Consider the following 22906-nt stretch of genomic DNA (forward strand, 5'->3'; position numbering starts at 1 on the left):
ACCTGCCTTGCAAGTGTGAGGTCCTGAGTTTAATTCCCAGTACCATAAAAATAAATAAATAAATAAATAAAAATTTCATTATAAGCAGGAATTTTTCTTTATTTTTCTTAGAATTTACTCTGTGTCCTATGCATGGTAACTGATGTTTAAATTATAGATAATCCTTTGCTTTTGTCATATAGCTTGATGATTGACCCTATTTTAAATTTCAAAATGTATTTGTAGTTCAAGTCTTACATGGATTAATATAGACAGCTATCCACCCTAGGAGGAAGATGTTAACACTAATACCGTTGTATAAATTGTAAATAGAGCCTTAGACTACTCAAGGGTCTTAGCCAAAGTCATGAGTGATAGAGGTGAGACATGAATGCATGTGGTCAAAACCTAGGGCCAGATCTTTTTGTCATATCTTGGTCCTCTGTCTTTTACCTAAACCACATACTTATTTAAAAATTCACACACATAGATTTTGGAAGAAAAGATTTTCCAAACCACATCCTAAAAGGATATTTTAAAGCATCCTTATTTCTTTCACCTGCCAAAGAATACCTCAACACATGATAGACCCATGCTGTTACTCTTTTTGTAGATTAATTTTCAGAGTACTACTGCCAACTCAGATGACAGTTACAGATCAATGCCTGGTAGTTACTTGTTCCTTTCCTGTATCAGATTTGCTTGGTAAAGTTCTACTACACAATATTTGGTAATGAGCAATCTTCAAAACAGTCTGGGAAACTTGGAGTGACACTTCTGTTTCCTTGAAAGTTGATAGGTTTTGATGAGATTTCTCCTGAAGCAAACCTGACTGAAACCCAGACCTTAGAAATATAGAGCAACTGTGAGAGGACGGTTGCCAGTCTAACAGAAATAGTTCCAGGCTAGCAGAAAACATCGAGCGCAATCTTCAGGATGGCCCAGGGAGAGCCCCATTTCTCTCAAACCAAACTTGGCTGCTCCAGAAGACTTATTGCTTAGTCTTCAGTGGCTTTCTTGAGCTAATAAAAATGTGTTTGTTGTCAGAAGTTGTTGACTTGAGCCTTATACAGCTCAGCATATTTATATGGTGTTACTTTTTGTACCTTCTGCTTATAGTTTTCTTTTGGATGGTTAAGACCAAGTTAAAGCAAGACCTATATAACTAAAAATGTATCTTTTGCTGTCCAACAAGATCAGTCAAATCCCCTCCGGATTTAGCCTGGAGCCATGTACAGCACCTTGTAGAACTTTTGTCAGTGTCAGTCATCTCAGGAGTCAAGGCCATTACTTGACCAATTTGCTCTCTGTGAAAGCCTGAGAGAATGTTTTCTCTCTAGGTGACTCTCCTTAGGCACTCTATACATTGTTGATCACTTTCCTCTGTGGCCCCATAATCTCTTTGCCAGTTATACTGATGACTTACTACATTTATGGACTATTGGAATATATTGGGTTGTTTTGCTGAATTCAAGTACCTACAATCTTTGGATTGGCTTCAAGCATGAAAAAGTCCTTTAAAGATTTCTCTAAAATACAGCTTCTCTAACTGCAATGGAACACCCATATCTGACAAAACAAAACAAAAAAGGGGATATGTTGGGAGCCACAAAGCTAGGAAATTGATCAAATGTGTGTAGATGGGACGAGGGCTCAGTGCCTAAAGCAAACAAGCTGCTTTACTCCTGAGATGAACATCTTGTCTAGTTAAGGTCAGTATTAGTCACTAAGCAACCTAGTGTCATGTGTTACTAACTTTGCAAAAGTATAACTAAAGACTGTTTTGTTGATATGTATATGTATATATGTATATATATATATATATGTGTGTGTATATGTAAAATATATATATATATATTTTCATATATATATATATGAAGGGATAGATATACAGCTACTCTCTCTTGACTCATTAAGAAGAAAGGTTCGTACTAATATTGCTAAGACAAAGATATCATGTCTACATCTTGTCCTCTGAATAACTACTGTAAGACAACAATATGCAACATATTAATTATTGTAACTATCCTACTAACCTGTTTTGAAACTATTTAATTGCAATTTTATCTTTTTTCTCATTAAAATGAATAAAAAATAAAATTAAAAATTAAAAAATAAAAATGTTTTTGTTGTAAATCTGGAAGGCAGAAGAGTGGAAAAAATTATTACGAGAGTACAAAGTCACAGGAGTTCCATGCCATCAAAGCCATCACACCTAAGGATAAGTATACATTAGGGGACCTTGACAAAGACCCAAGAGACAATGGATAGGGATAGTGTTTCCCAGCAAAGAATAGGGATAATATTTCTTTTGATTCACTTTTCTAGGTCAATGTCATCATATCTACTGGCCTTTTATGATCAAATACAAACATAAGGCTGAAAGAACTTTGAACTGGTTAGCTGTATAACTACTCTGTGTGGGGGGTTGGGGAGTAGGTATATGTGTGTGTTGGAGGAAAACTTTTACATTAGTTGTTTTTTTCTTTTTTCTTATTCTTACTTTTGACAAATTGTCAGAAAATTTCTCCAGGAAATCTCTTCTCCTATCCTCTAACATCACAGCATGTTTGTGCCCTAACTTTTACTTTTAGAGCTCTGAGTGCAGTTTGAGTCTCACCTGTCTTTTGGGGTGTTACCTTAAGGCAACACCTATCTCTCCTTTTTGCTCACACATACCTTCAAAACAGATCAAGAAAATAGGAAGAGAATGCATACAGATTCACAAATATTCCATGAATTTGTTGTATAGTAGTTAGATAAATATTTATAACTTTTTTCATTCATGAAAACATGCCGAATATTGGTACTTTGGATACAGAGACAGACATAGGAGCACAGTCATGAACAACTGTGATGCTTGGTGAAATGCTTTTCCTGACTGGGTAGAGGAGGTGAAACTGAGGTTGGAGGGCAGCAGAGGCAGTAGTAGGCATTGCTGGTCATTTGTTAGAATATGATGTGTTCAGGGTCACAGGTGTGAAGCCAGCAGGACTCATTTAAGGACCTAGAGAACTCAGTATGGCAAGAGCACAGAGAAGGAAAGTGGCAGGAGACATTAAAGAAAATAGGGAAGACCAAATCAAGGACACTCATTTGTTTCCTGTAAATGGGTTTGTATTGCAGGAGTTTTAGGCTCTATTCCATGTATAAACAGATATGTCATAGGCAAGTCTAATGCAGACTTAACGTTAAGTAATTGGCTGTAATTCTTTTTTTCCTTTCTGCAATACATTAATTTCCATCTTTATATTCTTTGCCTTTTCTTTCACTTCTACGTCTTCAGATAAAGAAACGGTGATGCATTTGTGTAGCTCCAAGTTAGCTGTATTTCCATGCTTTTCTGTGGTTGACTTAGCTAGTGCCATGTTACATGAAGGCCTATAAAATAATTGGAAGGCACTATGGAAGCTAAAATGTTAGAGAAAAGAAAGTTTCAATTTCAACTGTCTTGATGAAAATCTAGAAGCCCTATAGAATAGACAGTCATACATTAAAGAATCAACTCTAACTTTTCAGTCAGTATAGAGGATTAGATTTTCAAATAATTCCCAGTTTGGGGGGTAATGAGTCATTTTCTCTTGTAGTTTCAATAAGAATTAATAGCACTTGCAGGAATATGCATGACTCATTAAATGCTCTATAGCTAAATTCGTATTTAGATGGCATTTCCAGAAGAAAATCACGCCTTTAGGGAAATAAGTATTTGAGTTGTCAAAAAATCAACAGTTACCTAATTGCTGTGGGAAATACAATGCATTTGTGGCAGTTAGGCTACTGAGGAAGACTTGGTTTGCCCAGGCCTTCTGTGGTGGTAACTTCCTCCTCCAGTGGGAGAAACTGCCAGTAAAGGAAGAAGGACAATTTACATACCCCAGCAAGGCTAATCTACCCCAGGTCTTAGTCACAGCCTGCCTGCTTGAGACATCCCGGGAAATCCCTGCTTGGAGGAGAAAAGTTAAAATCAGTTTCTGCGCTTAGAAGCTCATTCTGTGTAAGTCACATAGAGTCACCTCTGCTCATTTTCAATAACAAATTATCATTGCTGTGTTCTAACATGAGTTAATGGTGGACTGTGACTTTCAAATTGTGTATGATTGGTCTCACTCTAAAAGACACCTTAAGAGAATCTTTTCCCCATCTTTTGCTTTTTGCTTTTCAAGTCTCGCAAAGAAAAAGCTTCCATGGCACATGTGGCAGAAGGCACAGCTGGAATGAGTTTTGCAGGAAGTTCTGCAGAGCATGTAGAGGTAAGAAACACATTTCTGGGGGTGAATTGGTGGCATCTAGCATTGATACATTTCCAGTGGTTAACTGTGCTAGAATAAATAAGAATAGAAGTGGCTAGTTTGTTAGATAGCATCTGCTCTGTATTTCAAGCAATGTTATCAGACATAGATAAAATATCTGGGTGACTAATGTATCGCCTTTAAACCTTATCTTTCTTTTACAAAATGATTCTATTAAATCTGTTCAAACTCTTTTCAGTTTGCCAGTTCAGTGTGTTCCATATTTTGCCCTTAACTTAGGACGATATTGCTCAATATAAAAAAACTAAAAAGAATATTGTATGGTTGTGAATAAAGCATTTAGCAATAGTGTTTATATTAAAGTATTTATTTACAATTGATGTACTGTAACTTTTGTTCAGTTACTGAGTGAACCCTACACGAAGTAAAAATCACTTAAAATGTATCTTCTTTAAGAAAAAAAAAAAAGATTCCCAAAGCAAGAGGAGAAACTAAGTGGAACTCTGTTCATTTAAAATTTAGGTATTTAATTTTATTGTTAGAACTTGAGTATATGAGAGGTTGGTCTGGGTGTTTGAGAAAGAAATGCTCAGATTCACTGAACATAGGTTATATTTCATAAGATGTAATTATAGAAAATTACTTGTAGGAAGTAACTATTCTGAACACAGGTCTTTACTAGAAGCCAACAACTAAAAATCTTTGTATTTATTGAGATATCAGATGTTGTTATTAACAACTATAAAACAGAACAAGCACAAATGGAATGTTGCTCCAGGATGTTTGTATCTGATTGATTTTTGCTTTGTTTTAAAACACCCTGAGGTATATAAGCCCTTGTTAAAATACTAATAAATTTATATTCATTATTTTTTGTCCTTTCTGTTCTCTTCATCCTAGTTTCAGAAATTAGTACCCCTGAAATTACAAATAGATTTTGTTGAAGATTTAGAACCTAGCTTTTCAGGAATTCTCATTTTTAAATAAAAATTAAGCATTTTACAATTTTTTCAGAGAAAACTATTTGTGAGAGAAAACCACAGCAATAACAACACACTGTCTTATTGCTCAAAACTCTCCTACCAACTTGTTTTGAAACTCTATTTTATTGTAATTCTTATTTTTTTCTCCTTAAAATACAAAACCAATAGATTTCCAGAAGGCAAAAGCATACAGATATTTACTGCCACATATTTGTGTCTATAACACAGATAGAACAAAGGACATTGGAGGACCCAAACCTCACATTTCTAATCATGATCTAATTTAGGAGCATACTGACCTTAAGTAGAAATAGTGATTACCTAAGATATTTGTTCAAAACAGAGATGCCCTGGCTCCCTTCCCTGGAAGTCTGACCTCACACGTAGAATACTGTTGCATTCCTTGCTTGGTGAGCTCAGCGGTGACTGAGGTTCTCTTGGTGTGCCCATCACTGGTCTAAAATCCAGGTTCCCTGCACCTCTGCCGTAGTAGGCTAAGGACAAGTAAGCAAGGTTGCAACTCAGCATTTTTTGATTTAAAGATACTTAATGTTTAGCAAAGCCTAACCCAGTTTCTTAAAATTCTTCCCCAAAAAAGTTAAAGTCAACTTTCAGGACCCAACATACTTGTTACCTGGGTTTTGTGTCACTTTTGATGTTCAGGCAAACCAGCTTCCTGAGGATAACAGCATGTATAATTACTTTGAATTCATTGATCTATAGTCTGCTGCTACTTAACATATGGTTTTTCTTATAACAAGTGACTAAATAGAAAGAAGATTTTAAAAACTAAGAACATTAATCTATACAGGTATAAAAACTCAAACTCTAAAATATGTGAGACAATACTAGGTCTGGTGGTGTGCGCCTGTAATCCCAGCACCTGGAAGGTTGAAAACAGGAGGATCACTATGAGTCCAATCTACATAGTGAGACCTTATAGACCCTATAGCAAATACATACATAAAATACTTGAAACAAGCAGGTGGTACACGCTTGCAACCTCAGCACTTGGAAGGTTGAGGCAGGAAGCTTACAGCAAGTTCAAGGCCAGCCTGAACTCCATAGGGAATTCAACACCAGCCTGACTTACATAGTGAGATGCTGTCACACATACACATACACACACAAAAATGCTTGAGACATACATAAGTAGAGAAAAATAGAAACATACCGTTTCTTAATTTATTTCTATTTTTTAAAAAATTTTGAAATCCCACATTGATTGCAAAAGAGCTGTTCCTTGAATATATTTCTGGAAAGAAGCAACATATTTGAAAATATTTCTTATTTGTAAATGCCTTTAAGCAACTGGATGGTCTACAGCAACTATGAAGCTTGAAGCTGAATATAGCTTAGGCACTGCTCTTGTCACTCAGTTCTTTGTTTTGTTTATAACCCAGAGATAAGCCCACAAAACTATGGTGTTACAAGAGAGAAAATGGACCATTGTGTGAATGTCGCTAGTGGTCAATTTAGCCAGGTGGCAATCAATTTCCAGAGCTTTGATACTTTCTTTAAATAAATTCTCACATTCCTGAAAAAAATAAAACTGGAAAGAAAAATGATTAACATTTTCATTATACCAGTAATCTATTATTGGTTTAAACTTCTGCTTTAATGGTTTAATTCAAAATCTTGTTAAAATTACATAGTAATTGATAATTTATGCCCATTTCTACATTTGTGTCATGACCATTGATGCTTCTACTAATGACCTACATCACAGTTATACAGTTGTGAAATCAATTTGCTACATAAGAGCTGTCCCTAGAAACATTTGATTTCTATAGGCCATTATCTTCTTGTCTTTTGTTGAAACGCGATTGAAATTAAAGTTTGCAATAGATATATAACTATGTTCTCTTAATTCAAGAATAGAGGGATTTGTTCTAACAGTATTTGTAGATGGGATATCATTTCTGCATCTTGTACAACAAATAACCACTAGGAAGGCAGTATGCAATGTGTTAGTGATTGGAACTGTCCTAACAATTTGATATGAAACTGTCTCATCATTATTTATTTCTCAATAAAATTATGGAAAATAATAAAAATAAATAAAAACAAAATTTGCATGTTTATTGCACAGATATATTTATAATTTATTGGAGAGTTATTTTGGTAACTAAATTCTACAAATATAATGTGAAGCTGATACATGAACAAGTCCCTATAAAGAACTTGCAATGTAAGGATTAGTACTCACAAAGTCAGATTTTTTTTTGTTTGTTTGTTTTGTGTGTGTGTGTGTGTGTGTGTGTGTGTGTGTGTGTGTGCTCTTTACTGGGGATTAAACTCAAGATCTTTTGAATGTTAAGCACATATTCTATGAGTGTGAGTGAGCTACAAATCCCCAACCTGAGAATCAGATATTTTTTGACACATTATAGGAGTTGGCTTAAAGGTATGGGATTTGTGAGTCAGTACTCCTGTTTATTTTGTAGATTATTTTATCTCCATTTTTTTAAGTGTGCTCAATCATCAAGAAGAAAGAATTTGACAAGTCCTCTTGAACATAAGATAAGATGCTTGGAAAAACAGAGAAAAGAGGTAATTTAGAAGTAATAGTTAACCACATACGTTATCCTTTAGTATCTTGTATTTTTATTTTTAAGCAACAATATCTCTAGGTCATTGGGATGCATTATCTTGAAAGGAAATGTTTTCTAATCAGTATTTGTGTGATGTTGAATTTAAAAAAGACACAGTCATAAGTCTGTTAATTATAGTCACATTTCTCCCCCAAAGTAGATAGCCCTCCCACATTAACAATGTGAGCTTATCACGTGTATCCTTCAACAAACCTTGAACATTGATTTACCTATTAACTCCACCTGTTACAGACTTTGAGTACAATGATTTAGATGCTATGACATTATGAACAAGGCATCCTAATACACACGAATAAGGAGTATTGTCTTAAGGATACATTTACGTCTAAAATGTTATTGAGAATGAACTGGTACTGTTAGTTGTACTGTTTTTAGTCTCCGTGTTTAAAGAATATTAGAATATCTTTACTCTTCTTGACAGAGGAGTAAATAAAAATTTTAGCAGTTTTAGCATTCTATCTGTCATCAGTTCTATAATACCTTTTCTTGTCCATTCTGTTTCATTGTTCTCCTCTGTGGCACTTTCTACTTCTCTTTGATAGTGCATAGAATATTGTGTCCTTGTAAGGGATTACTGAACAGTAGGAAAGTAATATTACTATAGCAAAAGAATGTTAATCCTTAAAATGCCAACGGATCAGATATTTTTATACAATAATATTATGTAACTGTGTATTAAATAACTACATCTTTATCCACCCTAAGAATTACTTAGTTTGTCACTGTTATTCTAGATTAAGTATTAGTTTTATAATTAAGAGTCAGTTTTGCTGGATTTTGATCATCACAACTATATTCTTGGTGTTTGTCCTATATTGGTGTCATAATAAATGTAGAAAATTGCAAATTTCCCCTACAAAAACTAAAACAGGTCATAGTGTTGTTGCTTCTAATTAGAAGATAGTTTAAAAATCTTAAAGTATTGCTGCCAATTATTGTCTTGTGGTAAAAATGTCATTCTTTGAAAATCTATACTTTCAAAACTGTGATATCTATTCACTATGTTTCACAGACAATGCACTGATCTTTTGAAGCACATTATTTCTAGAAAATGATTAACAGATGATAAACTTTAATATGATTTTCTTTAAAGTTAACCAATGCATTATAGTCAGGATAAGCACATAGAAAAATACATAAAGGTTTAGGAAAATACCTTTCATAAATCAGTAGCAATTGTACATCTTACAAAAAACTATCCAAACTTACAAATTTTACAGATTCTAGTTATATTTGAAAACATGATAGAAGCTGAAATAAGAGAAGTTAATGATCATTTATTCAACTGACTTGTCAAGGCTAATTTTTAATAGCTTTTCATATGTGAAAAGTTTTAAATATGTGAGAAAGCATCTGATTAAGTCATCCAAGCCCAACTAGAACTTAGTGGAAGGAATACTGTGCCCTCCTATGGCTTTGAAAATCTCAGCAACCTCAAAATATAATTGTATGTTTCCCCCATTACCAAATGGGCAGAAATATTTTATTAATTTGCTAAATTTTACTAATTTCAGCTCCTGGAAGTTAATCAGCAATGGGATCAGCAGTTTAGAAATATGAAAGAGTTGTATGAAAGAAAGGTAAAAATCTTCTCTCTTTCTGGGATCTTTGTGATCCTGGTGGGACCACATATGTGAAGACTCTCCTGATTGTAGCTAAAAGAGACTTGTGGATTCCCAAATATTGAAAAAATGAGGGGCAGAGGGAAAATGATGGGTGCAGCAGTGGCCTCCCGGCTCCAAAGATTAGTGGACAGTGGCTGTGAATTGTCCTAAGCATCACTAAAGACAGTCTCCAGTGGGGATGCAGTTCTTATGCACATTTATTCGACCTCAGGTGGAGTCTCCTGGCCAAACTTTTGTTACTAGCAGCCATAAATACACAGGTTATAGCTGAGGGTAGGGACAGTTTGAAGTCCATGTTGTGTTATGATTTTGATTGACTGTTGATTGATTGATTGACTGATTTTAGAAACAGTCTTGCGGGTTGGCCAAATAGCTCAGCAGATTAAAGTGCCCACAAGCAAGCGCAGGGGCCAAGGGTTCAATCCCTCAGCCTGCTGTGCCGCTCCCCCTTTCCAGGGCCCCTGGGCATGCTGAAACACAAAGAGACTGGCATGGTGGCGCACACCTGTAGTCCCAACTCTTGGGAAGCTGTAAAACAGGCAAAAAAACTACAAGTCCAATCTAGTAGTGAGATGCTGAACACCCTCTGGACCCTTCCCTAAAATACAAAAACATGTTGTTATGTAGCTCAAGCTGGGCTTGAACTCACTGCATAGCCCAGACTGACCTTGAACTCACAGTGATCCTCCTGCCTCAGTCTCCTGATTGCCAGAATTACAAATGTGCACTACCATACCTAGCTTATGATTCTTTGATTAAATTGCATCTGCCTCTTTTCCATACAGAAACAAATAGTGCTAACAGTGAAAGTGAAGGGGCACCTCCCACTTATACCAAAGCATCTACACTGTACCCTTGGCTTTGGTAGAAAGGAATGTGTGGAGAAAATCTTCTTGGATAGGTAAAAGTCAGTTTATAATTTAAAAGTATTCTGTCTTCAAAAAGAGAAAGTAAATTCCCCTAAATAATTCAGTATTAAGCAATTTGACCACAAGTGAGTAATTCAACAGCACAGTTCCCCATTTTGATACTCAGAGTATTAAATTTAGAAGGTGTAAAATAATGCTCCCACTGCACCAGGCAATAAATCAGGGTACCTTGCAGTATCTATTCGGGAGTACTTGTGGACTCCAGATTTTAAAGACAAAGATTCAAAGAGGCTGTCCCAGGTGCTTTCCTGAATTACTTGAAGGCAGTGTTGTGAAAACAGCTGTTTACAAGTGTACCATTCCCACTTGGGAAGAAGAGGGTCTCCCCCTGGGCCTGAAGTCTAATTTGGTGTCCAGCAGGAGGTCAGGTGCTGCAGGTTACTGAGAGGCGGAAGGTCATGTCTACTTTCCCTGTGCGGGCTGTTCTCCCTGTGCCCTGACCCCCACTGCCTTCTCCTGATCAGCCAAGGCCCCTCTTGAGGGCTGAGAATAGGTGACCAGCAGAGACCGCCAGTTGAGGCTCTAGGTCTTCATTCCCTCTGAAGTAGGGGTCGGGGGCAGACCCAAATGCTACTTCCATGGGAAGTGCACACTTTTCACCGTTGACCAAGCTGCTTTTTTAAATTTCAAGTCGTATGATCTGTGTTATGGGCTCTGGGACGTGGCAGTTCTCAGAGGATATGTTGGAGAGCGACATATCCGTTCTCAGTGCATAATCTGGGAAAAAAAATCACGGCGTGGGGGGTTTCAAGACAGATGTCTGCAACCGTCTGCGACTGCCTTCTTCAGGTCACTGAGTTGAAAATGAAACTAGTCGCTGCAGAAAGAGTCTGGGACACCGTGCGGAGGGAGCAACAGCAGCTGGAGCTATCCCAGAGCCAGAGGCTGGACCCAGGGCCACGAGCCCTGCTAGAGGTGGGTGGAGCCCTCGCAAAAAGGGTCTAGGGAAAGTTGGGGGGAGGGGTGTCCTGTTAAAAACCTATGGCTGTGTTAAAGTCAGCTTGCTGCTGAGCCAGAGCACTGTGCGAGGGTGTGTGGGTTGGGCAAGTCCTGCAGCACCCTCCGGAGGGCCGCTTCTCTGGAGTGGGGCGGGGCTGGGGCTGACTGAAGGCTTCCTCATACATTTCGCAACAAGCAGCATTTGCCAGGCCAAGCGGGAAAGTGAAGGAGTCCGTGCTTTAGGCGATATCTTTCAAGGCATCTCAGTCTAGGAGAAAAAAAAAAAAAAAATTCCCTTTTCCCACGTATTGTTTTGTTTACTAGTGATAATGACAAGAGTGCAATCCACTCTACAGAATTTAACAAACAGGATTACTGTCCTTTTTCTTCTATTGCTGGTCAAATCCTTTGGCAGTTTGCCTCTGTGGTACATTCCATCCAAGCCGTTGTTATTTTTGTTTTTGTTTTTATTTTTACATTGAGAAAAAGACTCCAAATTGCTCAGATTAATCTTGAATTTGTGATACTTTTGCCCCAAATCTTCAGTGTAACTGGGATTACAGGTACACACCACTGTGCTTGGCAGATGGTGCTTTCGTGCCCACAACAATAAAACATTTCAGAAAGCATGTGTCCATCTTTATCTCACTTAACACTGTCAGCCCACTGTTGGGGAAGCTATGTTTGTCAAGGAAAGAGGAGAAAGCTGCCCTGCTCCCGGCGCACACCCCATAACCCAGCTCATTGGGAGGCTAAGGGAGGAGCACCACAAGCTCAAGGGCAGTCTGGGCAATTTAATGAGACCCTGCTCAATATTAAATAAAATAAGAATTCACTGGGTTGAATCCCGGGTTCTGAGCAAAGGTAGATGAGAACGCAGAAGCGTAAAGCAGGCTAGAGACTTGGCAACATCCACGATGCATTTCCTAAAAGACAGCTCTTAAAGCCTGCCTTGAAATTCTAAGGCTTTCTCAATCCCCGCCAAGAACTAAACAGCCACACTTGAGAGGACCAATTTTTCCTAAAATGGATTCTACTTTTTTTCCTAATTTTACTTCCGGTGATTGGACTTCATGGCTGTCCTAGAAAATGAGAAGGAAACATTAAACTCCGAAAAGTGTCTCATTTTTAGGCATAGTAAAAAACAATAGTAAGTATGAGTATTCTCAGGTGAAGTTTTATCACTGCTATTGTGAGGCACTGTCAGTATTTTAAAACACACCCTAATCTTCAGGCCACTTCGAGGATCAGCAGACAGTGCCAGCCCAGGTTTGCCCACCTGCTGAGGATGGCTTCATCATAGTGAGCGAGGAAAGCGGGGTTCAACAACCACCTGTCTGTTCTGAGGCAGTCACCTCCTATCCCAATTACATCCTGACAAGAAATTTTGGTAATTTTTCCTTCCTGTAGTTGGAAGTCATTTTCCTGTTGAAGTAATTTCCTCTTAAGTTATGCTAAATAAGAAAATGATGGGTTCATTTTCCAAGTGTGTAAACTCATTTCATTTAAATAAGAGCAAATAGAAATACTTCCACTTTTGAGGAAAATTATTACCTAAATTAGATTGCCTTGAGAAATACTAATGAATAAAATAATCCATTACTTTAACACATATATATTAGTTATTCTCTCATCCTGGGTTACTTATATTCTGCAATATATATTTTATTAGACCATGTTCTCATTAAGAATCCAATCTACAAAAATTATACTGTTAACTATATACAATTAAGAGATAAGTGACATATAAATGTCTAAATATAGAGTCTGTTAGCTCTAAAAATTAATCTTTAATTATTTAAAACACCAGACTTTCTGATGACCTAAAACATGGTAGGCATGTGAGCACTGGACTAATTGTTTTTTACCTTTAAAATAATAATTACAGTGGGACTGGGGAGATGGCTCAGTAGAATAAGCACTTTCCTGGCAAGCACAAGGGCCTGAGTTCAATCCCTGGTTCCACCAAAAAATAAATAAATAAATAAATAAATAAATAATTACAGTAATCCTGTCTGCTCTAAGTAATCATCTTTAGGGAAGGATCTTACTTTTCTAAAACTTATTTCCTTTGACCAGTACAGAATTATATAGGAATGGGATCTGAGATATTTAGTATTGCTCATTGCAATAACAAATTTTGCATTTTAGGATTTTCAGATTCTTTTAATGAGTCGTGTATTCATTATCCAGCATTAATACAGGGAAACTGGATTATTGGGCAGATCCACTTACTTCACCATTGAAAGAGAGGATTAAAGATTTTGCTATTATTTTCTGGGATCCTCTAACTTCTAAGAGGTAGCACCAGAGGTTTTATACATAAAGATGTCTTCAATCCTAACTTTGTCCTTCCCACAAAGAATATTGCTGAAATGAATGCTAAAAGAGAAAATCTGGCAGGGTCTCCATCTGTCCTGTATTTCAGAATGGTGACACTGAGATAGGCCCCCACAGCTGAAGTATGAGGATTCTAATAGTGTCCTCTGCTTTGACTTTTATTGATTTTCATCTTGTTTTCTTGCTCTTTACTTCAGAAGGAAAAGGACAACGTAAATGAAGAAATACAGCAATTGAAGAAAGAAAATAAGCTTTTGAAGGAAAAAAATGCTCTTGCAAATAAGAGGAGGGAACATTATGAAAGTGAAATAAAACGCCTCAATAAGGTACCAGGTTGGGTTAAGCTGGGAGAACAGAGTGAAAGCCTCCTGTAGAAAAATGTGTTCCTCTTGAGAGTCATGACATTATCTAAGATGCATGCGGGTCCCAGCATCATAGTTCATACAGAATGTAACTTTAAGCACAAAATGGCCTTTGTAACTTTACTAGTAAAGATTGCAGCTTCCAGCCCATACTTGGCTAAGGAGGCTTTTGGGAATTCTTATTCCTGCAAAGGTTCATCATGAAACACAGAAAGGAGGAGAAATTATAGAGGAGATAAAGACATTGTAGTCTGAAGAGACAGATAAAGCAAGTAGCTGTCTGCGCAGCAGTATGTCTCTTGACCAATTACAAAAGCTTCTTCAGGAAACACGCTATTGTTTAAAACAGTCACTGTGGGGACAAATGTGATGCCTGACACAGAGAAGCATGCTTAATGCCAAACTTAAGGTCTGTGAAGCTCTCCCCACAATAAATCTAACTCCTTTCTCTGATGAGGGTGGCAGGAGAAAAAGTCAGGGCTCCTCAAGTATGCAATTGACCTTTAAAACATGCTCAATTTTTTTTTTTAAATTTTGGACTGAGTTCTTTTGGTTGTAGTCAATGACTGCTAAGAAGTGTCCTTTAAGAATCCTCAAATGCCCAGTATGCACGTGTTTGTTGCAAAGTTGCTTTGCAAGTGTGTTGCCATATTAGATCTATGTGGGGCACACATCATTCAAAAGAAGATGGGACGTAGAGGTTTGCTGCATAAAAAAGGTATTTTAGGAAATGGTTTAATACTTTGGCTCCAAACTCTTCAAAGAAGGAACTCTGAAGTACTGCAAAAAGATGAGCTTTCTCTCTCTCTCTCTCTCTGTGTGTGTGTGTGTGTGTGTGTTGTATATAGAAGTGTTTTATGTACTATTTTTCTAGTGAAAATGTACATTATTTTCTTTTGATTTTTTTTCTATGAATCAAGCCATTTGTGAAACATGGGAATGTTGTATCAGGTGGTTGGACTAAGAAACACATCTCTACAGACTTCATATCAAAGTAACAAAAAACACTCTTACAGGAGAAGTATGCAATTGACCTTTAAAACATATTCATTTTTTTTATTTTGGACTGAGTTCTTTTGGTTATAGTCAATGACTGCTCAGAAGTGTCCTTTAAGGATCCTCAAGTGCCCAGTATGCACATGTTTGTTGCAAAGTTGCTTTGCAAGTATGTTGCTATATTAGATCTACCTGGGGCACAAGTCATTCAAAATAAGATGGGAGGTGGTGGCTTGCTGTATAAAAAAGGTATTTTAGGGGGTCAGGGAAATAGCTCAGTAGAATAAGAGCTTGCCTGGCAAGCGTGGGGTCCTGAGTTCAATCCCCAGTACTGAAAAAGAAAATGGAAAAAAGGTATTTTAGCCTTTAAGGGTAAAAGAAATTGTTCAGACATAGAATTCCAGGGCTAACATATATTTCTCTGATATTCTTTATTAATATGTTCTCCACCAATAAATTAGAAAAACTAAGGATAATTGGAATTGTATTTGAAAGCTCTCTGATTTTTATACCATATTAAGTTTTCTGACATTCTCTAACTCATTTGTGTAAATGTAGGTTCCAGGATACAAAGACTATAGAACATACAATACACAAAATTTGCTGTGTTGCTCAGGTCCTTGTGCAAGCATCATTTTTGTTGTGTCTGTATACATAGTTCACAGAATTTTTAAAAATTAGAACAATAGTAATTTTAAAAATCTGGTGATTTTAATCATAAAATCACAAGAAAAATGAAATTGAGTAAAATTTGTATCTTTGCACAAGTATTATATTCTCAAAGAAGATTTTTCTGACTCTTCTAATTTAAATTCTATATGTTACTTCTCCTATATCTTAATTTATTTTTTTCTTGGAACCTATTACTGCCTATGTGTTTGTGTCTCACTTGTATTACCCTTTCTGTTTTCTGCTTCCCACTTCTGATTGTAAACTCCCTGAGGATAGGATTTCTGCATTGCTGAAATTTCAACTGTACCTTAAGCAGGGTTCAGACCCACAAATTACTTAGGGGGTCTACAAATAGGTCTTGGTTCTCTTAAAATCAGAAGGAAAGGTAAATGTTTAACTTATAAACAGGTTTTCATACACTTTTATCCTTATAACTATGCAGTTGCAAAATATGTATTTTTGTTGAGTATGGGACTCACTTGCTAACACTCAGAATGGCCCAAGGTTTTTCGGTTTCATTCACTGTTGTACCCCAAGAACAAGAAGAACTTTCTCACAGGAAGTTCTTAAGTATATGTTGAGTGGGTTGAAGGGATGAAGGGATACATTAATGAATTTAATTACCATACAATATTTTCCACGGCCAATTCTGCACCTGAGATTGATCATTTAATCACCAAACATTAAGGTAATACATAATACTTTACTTATGAGTAGTAAGAAAAATTAAAAGGATGTGAAAAGCCAGAAAGATTCATCCCACCACCAAGACCTGAAACTGTCACTTAAAAACATAAAGGTAAAGTGATGAGTCGTATAAAGAGATTTTTCTTCCTTGTTTAGCACATTGTTTTAAGACCTAGTGAAATGTAAAAAGTTATTATCTTTTGGTTTTATGACAGATATGTTTTCTTTTTATGGTGATAAATAGAAACTACTGAACGTTTTGACAGAGGCAGCTGACTGTGCACACAGGCCTCCCAGCTGGAGCTTCAGGGCTTCTGTATTTGCCCAAGTTGGCTGTCTGCTGGTGCCTTCACCCAGCAGAAATGTGCAATATCAGCCTAGTGATTAACATGTGTTTTTCAGGAGTTACACAACGATGTGTACTCAATCCAACATTTGCTTTAAAGACAATACCCATGGGTCCTGTGTTTATCAAGTTCCTACAGAGAAGCCAGATGTTTAACCAATGTGAATATTCTCTAAGTCTAGGCAGCCAGGGCCACCCATGGGCAAAATCGATTTGTCTAAATCCCACCATTGTGAGAAGGGTGAATGTGTTCAGTATGTTAGTGCTGATGGCAAATAGCTTATTCTAAAGCAAGCTACAGGGATTTGATTGAGGCAGTCTGAAAACTCCGGGATGGAGTACATGTCTAGTAGACTCACATTTCATATATGACTCAAATAAAAATTTCTGAAATGTTGAATCATACGAAAAGTAGACTTGAACTTTCAGGTAACAAGATCCACAAAAAAGTCTCCTGGGTGTGACATAGGCTGACATGTAGATCGCCAGCATCGCTCTGGTTCACCTGACCCTAGATTCTCTACTACTACTCACACAATTTTTTAAATTTACTATTCTGATATTTCCTAGATCTATGTAGCTTTATAAAAATTCCAACAAGGTTGGTGTTGTATTTCAGGTAGAACTCTTATTTCACACACACACACACACACATACACGCGTGCACGCGCGCACACACACACACACACATCTGATAAGACACAAGTTATTCAAGTATTGTTGATTTTCTAAATTTTTACTGGAGGAATAAGAAAGTTCTTACTTCTCTTGCAACTTCCTGAAAATGAAACTTATGTCAAGCTGGCCAGTGTTCATTGCTGTTAGGCAATTCCCAGTCAGACAACACATACAACCACATGTGTGCTTTTCTGATCATGTTGTAGAGTAATGCAAACAAATGAACTATCACTAGTGTCATCAGGTGGACACCATTGAAGTACTAAAGAAGTAGTCACAGAGGAAGTAAATTCTTCTTAGGACTCTGAAAATAAACCTCTTCTACTTGTATGAAGGACTCACTTGATTAATAAACAGGGCTTCATATTGTGTCTCTAAAGCTACTGGAGGATGAGAAATGTTCTGGAATAATATATAAAAATCATTTTGTATTGCAGTCATGAGCAAAAGTTTGCCTTTTTTTTTAAGTACTTGGGACTGAACCCAGAGCCTTTGCTCTGAGCTAATCCCTTACCCCTTCTTATTTTTATATTTGAGTCTAGGTCTTACTGCTTTGCTATGTTGCCCAGGCTGGGCTTAAATGTGTGATCCACCTGAGTTAGCCTTCCAGAGTGCTGGGATCACAAGCAAGTCCTGGTCCATAGGTCTTTAAAATGGAAGCAATGTCTTTTATAAGATCTAAGTGTAGGCTATGTGAAAGCATAAAGGGTTAATGAATAAGGACAATGATCTTGCGACATATATGCTTATCTCTGAATTTCTTTAGCTCCTCAGCTGACAGTAAAAACATCAGATTTAGCCCATGTCACCCTGTTCTGTAATGAGTGTTTTAATAAGGAGTTAATACACTGAGCTGTGGCTCAGCCAGGGAATGTAATCCTGAAGGAGACAGACAGCTGGAGAGAGGTACAACAGGCCAAAGAGAAAGAGAACCTGCACAAATTCATGTGTCTGTGAATTTCCCTTCCTTGTGTTTGGGGTTTGGTATGGTTACATAGCAGAATATTACTCAAAGCATCACTTGGGATCAACAATATCAGAGTTTGCAAAACATAGTTTCTAGAGCTCTATTATCAGGCTTACTGACTCAGCAGCTCTGGGGTCAAAGCTCGGGGATGGGAACATATGATCCTTTTGATCCTCCTCATAGTTTGAATATCACTGATAGTGTACGTATTTCATTGAAGTAGAGAATCTGCAAAAAGGCTCTGTATAAGTTTTCCTTCTTAGACAAGTGTAGGGGAGCCCAACATTAACCCCCATATGATAATGAAGGATGAGTAAATGAGCATAATCATGGGGAAAAGATAGAAATTCTGGAAATAAATGTGCGGAGAAAATCAGAGAGAAGAAAGCTTCAGTCATGTAAGCAGCGTTGGAAGTGAAATGCTATCTTGCGGGTGCACTGGAGACAATTATAGCAGCTACAGGGGAATTCATAGGGTATGGCAAGTCTTGGATCAACAGTGTGCTCCTCTTATAACATAGGCCCTTCAGGATGTCTTGAAAATCGAGAATTCTTCATTTTCTGAGGACTGTTCTGGGAAATCTAAAGTCAAGTGCAACCATGCAGAGATGATAACAGAAATGGAAGTCCTCAAACAGCAGGTGAGAAGTTGGAAGTGGCATGACCTGGGGAGAACACTGGCCCACTGTTCATGCTTCTTTGGACACATTTGGATGTCTTATTGTTCAAATATGTCATAGGTTTTCACATTGATTTTAATTAGAATTATCTAATTCATGGGAAGGATAGAGATCAGGTATTTTACTCCTATAGCTTATAAAGGAAGGACTTGAGTCTCAGATGGGTTAAACAGCTTGCCCAAGATCGCACAGTTAAAAGACGAGCATCTGACTTAACCTCTGAGTGAGATTCTGTTGGCACTGAAACTACAGGATTTCATGCAGGCGTGATTTGTTTTGAAAACACTGCTAGTTGGTCCGACGGTTGTGGGTTATTGTTAAACTGAAAACACTGCTAGCCCAAACCATTCAGAAAATAATAGCAGTGTTGCAGTCATCTCCGAGCTACTGACCTGAACAATAACTGAAGTTTTAAAGAGAATATTTTGCAATGATTATAATCCCTAAAGAGCCAGATGTGGTCAACTACCCACACATATGGGTGGTGCCACCACCAACATCTTGGCGCACAACTTCCTTCTCCCCATTCCTCAGACCTCACTCACTACTGCCCAGGGGACAGCAAGCACTATGATGTGCTGTCTACAGTTTCTACATTGATCAGCACAGGACTGCAAGATATAGCATTGCCTCAACTATTTACACTAAATTTAGTTCAGCTAGCTGAAGTTTGCCTGCTGGAGGCCTAGCCATGCATTTCTTTTCCTCTGAGAGATTAAATAAATCAATTAGGTCAAAGATTTAGAGCAGTCCATGGTGATATCAGCAAATATAAGCTACACAGAGGAACCATGATTTCTGAAGTACAAATTGAAAATAAGGTATTAGCTGGGGAACAGAGTGTCATAGAGTAAAGGGCTGGAATGTATTGCATTTCTGATATTTCTGTTATTTATTGACTAGTTTTCCCCAAGCAAGTTTCAACAACAGTATTTTTGCTGTGGTGCACAGACTAATGGAGCACTTGTATTATAGCTAACTTACTTTATTGTCATTGGTTCATAGGACTTAGCCTATATGCAAATAGAGCTAAACAATCAGAGCACTTTTTGGTAAAGTTGAGCTTGCTCTCCTAGCAATCACATTTGGATAATCTACTTCATTACTTTCAGATCATGTATATGACTTAAAATAAGCCTTGAAGAGCATAAGGGTAATACTCAAATTGTTAAAGCTCTGTCAAATTCTCCATTCCTAAAGTCCTATTGGTGCTAGCCAGGATTCTATGGGGAGTAAGGCGGCTGCTGATGTTCAGACACGTGAATCATCTTCGATGCCTACATGATGCTTCTCTGTGGGTGACAGTTGTTCTGATACATGGGGTTACAGTCATGCTGTAGCTTGAGACTGGTGTAGACAGCAGCAAATGTCCTAGAATCACCAAGAATTGACTGAAATTCACCTCCTCACTGGTAGTAGGGCTCAGTCACTAACTTTCTGCATTTTAACCACACATGTTTCTAATCAGGAACCTACAATTATTACATCAACAAATCCCATATGTATCACTGGGCGCTTTGAATTAACAAAGAAACTGAGTTAGAATGTTAGGCCCTGCTTGAATAGAGCGATGACAGGGCTCACAGCTAGCGGTCAATTCTGATCAGATGGGCTTCTCCTGTTAAAAATGTCACTGGTAGTCATTGACAGAGCATCAGTCTGTGTCTTGAATTGAGCCTCAGCTCTCAGCTAAAGAATAAAATAAAAATATTAGCTTGGTTTTAAGTAGTTTCCTTGCAATGCTGCTATCAAATAAAACATTTTTATCTATCAAGAGCTATGTGCAGTACTTAATTTTTTTTCCTGCCTTTACACTTTGTTCTCTTTTTATTGACCTAAATAGGTACATCTCTGGTTAAAATGTGTTGAAATGTTCCTGACAAAATTTCAATGTGAGTTAGGTAGAGTGATAGACACCTGTAATCCCACCTGCATGGGAGACTGAGGCAAGAGGATTGAAAGTTCAAAGCCAGACTGGCTAATTTAGCAAGACTCTGTCTCAATAATTAAAAGGAAAACAGCTGAGGATATAGTTTGGTGGTAGAGTGCATCTTGAATTCAATCCTCAGTACACCAGTCACCACCACCACACCACCACCACAACAATAATAGTGTAAAGAAGTAGCTCCACAGCAAACCAGCTCTAAAGGGCTGGGATTCATGCTCAGTGGTTGAGCATTTGCCAGCATGACTACAATACTGGTTCCAATCTCTGTGAGGTTTCAATATAAATAGGAATTTAAATCTGAGAAAATCTTTTGCTTCATTTTCTCAGTTTCATTTGCTTTTATAGTTTCAGATGCTAGTTTCTAAGTCATCACTCAACAACAATAACTAATTTTTTTTTTAAGTTTGGTCACTTTTCTGGAACATTTGCAATACTGCATGTAAAGTATTCTTCTGGTAAAATACCTCAAGAATGACTCATAGAAGACAAAACTTTTGAATACTTTTCAACAGTTGTGCTTTGTTTTTCCACAAGCATCAACCTGTTATTTCTGTACTTAACTTAAAACTTATATTTGGAAAATGTACTGCGTCTGTGTGTAGTGGGTTCACTTAGCAGCTGTTGCCAGTCCACCCTCCTGGATCCGGTCCACCAGTACTCCTCCTCCATCAGAGCCTGGTACTGAAGAAGGAGGACTTGCTCCAAGGCAGTAACACCTAAAATTAGGCGGGAGTGTGTCACAAACAGACCATGCAGCAGAATAATGAGTGAGAGGAATTATTTTTTAGCACATACATGTTGTTTATTCATTTGTGAATTCTGGATGTGTCCTTGAGGAGGGAAAATTGAAAGACTTTTACTCTGAAAAATAAACTTCTAGTTATGTGTACTTCCCATCTTACCATGAATAAGTAGTCACAAACACAGGGGGGAAGGTCTCCCACTGCAAAGGCCCAGAGAGTGCTGTTTCTGAAATCATTTCAATGGCCAAAGAGAAAAGTCAGCTAACAGTAACAGCAAGTTAATGTATTTTAGGTGAAAATATATGAAGAAGACTTCAAAAAGGAGCGCTCAGATCGAGAAAGACTTAATCAGGAGAAAGAAGAGCTACAGCAAATTAATCAAACTTCTCAATCCCAGCTGACCAGGCTGAGTTTTCAGGTATATGTCAAAACAAAGTAATCGGCCAAACACAAGCATGTTTTATTTCTACTTTCTCATTTAAAAAGTACTGGCATCTTTTTTACTTCTGTTTTTGAGAGGGTAGCACGGTGTATGAAATCCTTCTACAATCTTGCAAGGAAATGAAAATGATTGGAAATTTCTTTTAACTGCAGTGTGTTAGGGAATTGCTGAAGACATTAGATTCCAAAGTCTTTTATAAAGTACAGTTCTTGTGATCTTTTTTTCATAATATTTATCTTGGTAGAATGGGAGTTGAACTACCTACTTCTCAAATATAATGAAGTGGTTTCTAAATTCTTGTCCTTTTCTTTGAAGGGGTATGTTGGAATGCTCCTATCTTTTAAAAAAAATACATTTTTTCTAAATGCCCTGTATTTGTCTAGTGAAACTTTAGGATTTTGCTAACTCAGACTTAAGGTAAGTAGAGCAGTTTCATGAAATCCAGTTTATTAGAATAGGATATAATAAATGTAAGCGAACTAAAATTGAGTGTAATAGAATATGTTCAAAGTATACTCAGGAAGTTGCAACAGTGAGTAAATATTGATGTTAGTGAGGAAAATGCAGCTAACAATTTTGACTTAAGGGAATAAAATAAACCGCAATATTTTCTTTTTTTTATTTCTCCTTAGTTTTATTGAGAAACAAATAGCAATGAGACTGTTTCAAATCAAATTGGTAGGACAGTTTCAATAATTAACACATTACATACATTCTTCCTAGTG

General features: G+C 37.2%; 1 protein-coding gene across 1 annotated transcript in view; it reads left to right on the forward strand.

Moving 5' to 3' along the window:
• Positions 1-3902: 3902 nt before the first annotated feature.
• Tnip3 (TNFAIP3 interacting protein 3) overlaps positions 3903-22906 on the forward strand; it is a 38782-nt gene continuing 19778 nt past the window's right edge. The window contains exons 1-8 of the mRNA XM_023704429.1: positions 3903-3973; positions 4143-4229; positions 7685-7765; positions 9342-9407; positions 11171-11296; positions 13864-13986; positions 18890-19009; positions 22032-22157. Coding sequence (XP_023560197.1) covers positions 4164-4229; positions 7685-7765; positions 9342-9407; positions 11171-11296; positions 13864-13986; positions 18890-19009; positions 22032-22157 — 708 coding nt within the window. The 5' untranslated portion in view covers positions 3903-3973; positions 4143-4163. The remainder of the gene's footprint in view (positions 3974-4142; positions 4230-7684; positions 7766-9341; positions 9408-11170; positions 11297-13863; positions 13987-18889; positions 19010-22031; positions 22158-22906) is intronic.

Source organism: Octodon degus, unplaced genomic scaffold, assembly GCF_000260255.1.
Source record: "Octodon degus isolate 3935 unplaced genomic scaffold, OctDeg1.0 scaffold00196, whole genome shotgun sequence".
NCBI classification, from domain to species: domain Eukaryota; kingdom Metazoa; phylum Chordata; class Mammalia; order Rodentia; family Octodontidae; genus Octodon; species Octodon degus.